Source organism: Syzygium oleosum, unplaced genomic scaffold (assembly GCF_021117445.2).
Source record: "Syzygium oleosum isolate NSW1041296 unplaced genomic scaffold, Sole_v2.1 Sole_v2.06, whole genome shotgun sequence".
Classification (NCBI taxonomy): Eukaryota; Viridiplantae; Streptophyta; class Magnoliopsida; order Myrtales; family Myrtaceae; genus Syzygium; species Syzygium oleosum.
This window is the reverse complement of record NW_026607490.1, coordinates 12,863,426-12,866,439: the sequence shown is the minus strand read 5'-3', so window position 1 is coordinate 12,866,439 and position 3,014 is coordinate 12,863,426. Positions and strand designations below refer to the sequence as shown.

Here is a 3,014-nt window from a genome sequence, read left to right as displayed (position 1 = left end):
TTCTTGGTAAATCATTTCTTGCTGCCTGATCACCGTTGGGAATAGAACTCTTCTGCATTTTTCCGTCGAATGAAGTTATGCAGTTGAAGAGTATCAATGCTTTTCAGGGACTTTTAAGTGTGATTTAGCTATGGGTCGATACCCCGGGCGACCGGTTCACTTGGCTGTCCGGTTCACTTGGCTGTCGAAGCTACCTGTGGACTCTATGCTTCGGTGGGCAAGAGGTATCAAAATTTTCCCTTGCATAGTACTTGTTTGATATTAATTTTTTCTTATTCTTCGATTGCAATTTTCACGATTCCTCTAGTAACATGCAACCTTGGTAGGCTCATGTTCATGTCAGCCTGTGCATTGCCTCAGCACCCGCTTGCCAGGCTTGTGCTGCATTTGAAATGAATGTTAATACAACACGACCACATGCAAACAGAGGCTATGGAAATTTACTTGGCTATAAGTTATAGCCTGGCAGGCTTCACCTAAATATATTTGACGCATTATTATCTTCTTTTTTTAATAAAATTTTTCTCCATCTTGGACTGTATCAACTGTTCACGATCTCACAAATCAAACCCTTTTGTCCTTTCTTCAAATTAAAAATTTTTAAATAAAATAACTGTTGGCTTGTAGAATATACTATGGGCCGTCGTCAGCATGGAACAACTTAGACAAGCGTGGTGGATCGTAGAATATTAGTATAATCAAGATGGCGAAAGTCAAAAAATTTTAAAAAAATATATGTATATCATCCAATAAACAAAACAGAAAGAAATAAAGAATGGACGCACGAGAAAGTCGAAATAATTGAACAAAGTTCAGAAAACGCCAAACGTTATTGACTCCTCTTGTGATCCGGCGGACAGAAAGGTTCGTATAAATTTCACTCTCGTATAAATACATGGACTCGGAAGAAAGAACAAATTTTAGAGATGGGGTTTGTAGAAAACTGTAAGATGAAGATCGGGTTCGTCTAAAAAGTCTAAATCGCTAGATGAAAGTGAAGTTCATCGCGGAATGCTCCAAACGGACGGAGACGAACGGCGTCGGTGAGACGATAGTCTGACCATATGGACTCGTAACCAAATGTAATCGCACATCCCGAAATAGGTTTTACCACGGAGCGAGGATGTTTGTTTCGGTACCGACACTTTGATACGAAACTTGCAATGGACTAAAAGGTTTTACATTACCATAATTTAAGGTACTCGCTATGTAGTTTACACACTCATATTTTTCACATTCCATATCCACCTCATTCCCAACCACCACCACCATCCCATTTACAGGCCCTAGGGCATTTACGTATCTCTCTTACGAAACAAAATCTACACTGTCACCCTACGTAAAACTCATACCAAAGTCAACGCCCAGAAAAACAAATTTGGCAAAAAAAAAGAAAAAGCAAAGAGAAGCTAACACTAATAGCGATATCACAATTATATTGAGAACTTGGATCAACCCCTACCAAGTATTTTCACTCATCGTCTCCTTCCTCCTCGCCCCCACCAAAGAGAGATATCTTGTTCTGCAGCAGAAACAAGACCAGGATGAGAACCAATGCGACGCCGACTGGCGACGGCGACCCCCCGAAATACCGCTCGAACGGATCTGGTTCGCCATAAGGAGGATAGCCTCCGGGGGAGAAATGCGCGCGGCGGTTGGACGAGATGAATTGGATGGTGAGGAGGAGGACTACGGTGAAGATGAGAAGGCTGGCGGGCGAAAGTAGCTCTATAATGGAGTCGAGCATAGCCTGGCCTTGCTCGCCGATGATGTACGGGCCGAGGACCACCACGCCGACCACCACCACGAGGAGGAGCCCTTGTTGGGACGGTGCACCGCCACCGCCATAGCCATATCTCTCTTGCATCATCTTTTTGGTGTGTGACTTTTGTGGAGGTTGAGGTTGTAGTGTTGTTTCTTGGTGCTTTTGTGTGCGGGGTTGCAAGTACTTATGTTTCTTGTGTTTCACCATTTATGGAGTTTTAAATTGTGAGTTAGGTCTTAATATATGGTGATAGCTGTACTGAGAGGAGGGCGAGCTTCTCTGAGGGAGGATTTACTTAGCCTTTATTATACTTAGCATAATAATAATTTCTATAATGAAGATACATTTTCAACCCATTTGTCAGTCCACACAGCTTGCTGCTTTTTCACCTTTTATAGTTTCTTTTACCGTACTGTTTTGAGCTTCAAATAAGCAGTTGAATTTGCAAGGGCAACAGTATGGCAAAATAATATCTAAAACAATGAAATATATGGAAATACTCATTCTCAGGCGCAATACTCATTGAAGAAAAACAAAGCATTCCGGTCAAAAAGTTAAACAGATGATTTTAAGGAAAGAAAGTGGTGGAAACATGGTTTAACAAAGCGGTTTTGCAACGATATTGTTGATATACGTCTGATTAGTAGATGGTGAGAACAGACTGTAACAAAAATGGACAAATTATGAATGTTGGAAATTAATTACTCTACTCAATGATCCTAATATCTAGTTCAATAAGCGATAAGTGCATTTAGACCATTTAGAAAAAATTTCTTCTTCTTCTTCTTCTTTTTTTTGGTAAATTTCCTCCATCAATTTAAAGTAAATACTTAGCTCTGCCATGGCATAGTGTTGGATTATATATAAACAAAGGGTTAGGTTGCGTAAAGAAACTTCAGATGGCTTTAGTCAACAAAGCTATTAAAGAGGATTTCCTTGATTTTTGTTTTAGGGGATGACATGCATGTGAGGTTGGAGACAACACAACAGATTTGGAGATCTCAATACAGATTGTTCCAAGGGGATTTTCTTATTAGATAATACTTGATCATCCCAATAATCTTACTGATACAGAGTAGATCTATCTTAACTAGGCTGATTAGTACTCATCATTTCACCGATCTCCATGCCTGTGATTAGCAGCAACTTGTCACTAACTTATTACCCTCTCTTCAAACTTCAGTTGGGTGTTTAATATGGTTAGTTGGTTGATTTATTAACAACTACTGATCAGTAGTTGTGGGCTGCA

The 3,014-nt window shown here is 40.1% G+C and overlaps 1 protein-coding gene across 1 annotated transcript; it reads right to left on the bottom strand.

Annotated features, from left to right (window-relative positions):
- Positions 1 to 1,471: 1,471 nt before the first annotated feature.
- Positions 1,472 to 1,870, bottom strand: LOC115682872 (uncharacterized). The gene has a single exon (XM_030607230.2). It carries the CDS (start codon positions 1,868 to 1,870, stop codon positions 1,472 to 1,474), a length of 399 nt encoding a protein of 132 aa, XP_030463090.1.
- Positions 1,871 to 3,014: the final 1,144 nt, after the last annotated feature.

Excerpts from the sequence above, each read along its gene's own strand:
- LOC115682872 (XM_030607230.2), bottom strand. The coding sequence starts at position 1,870 with ATGATGCAAGAGAGATATGGCTATGGCGGTGGCGGTGCACCGTCCCAA.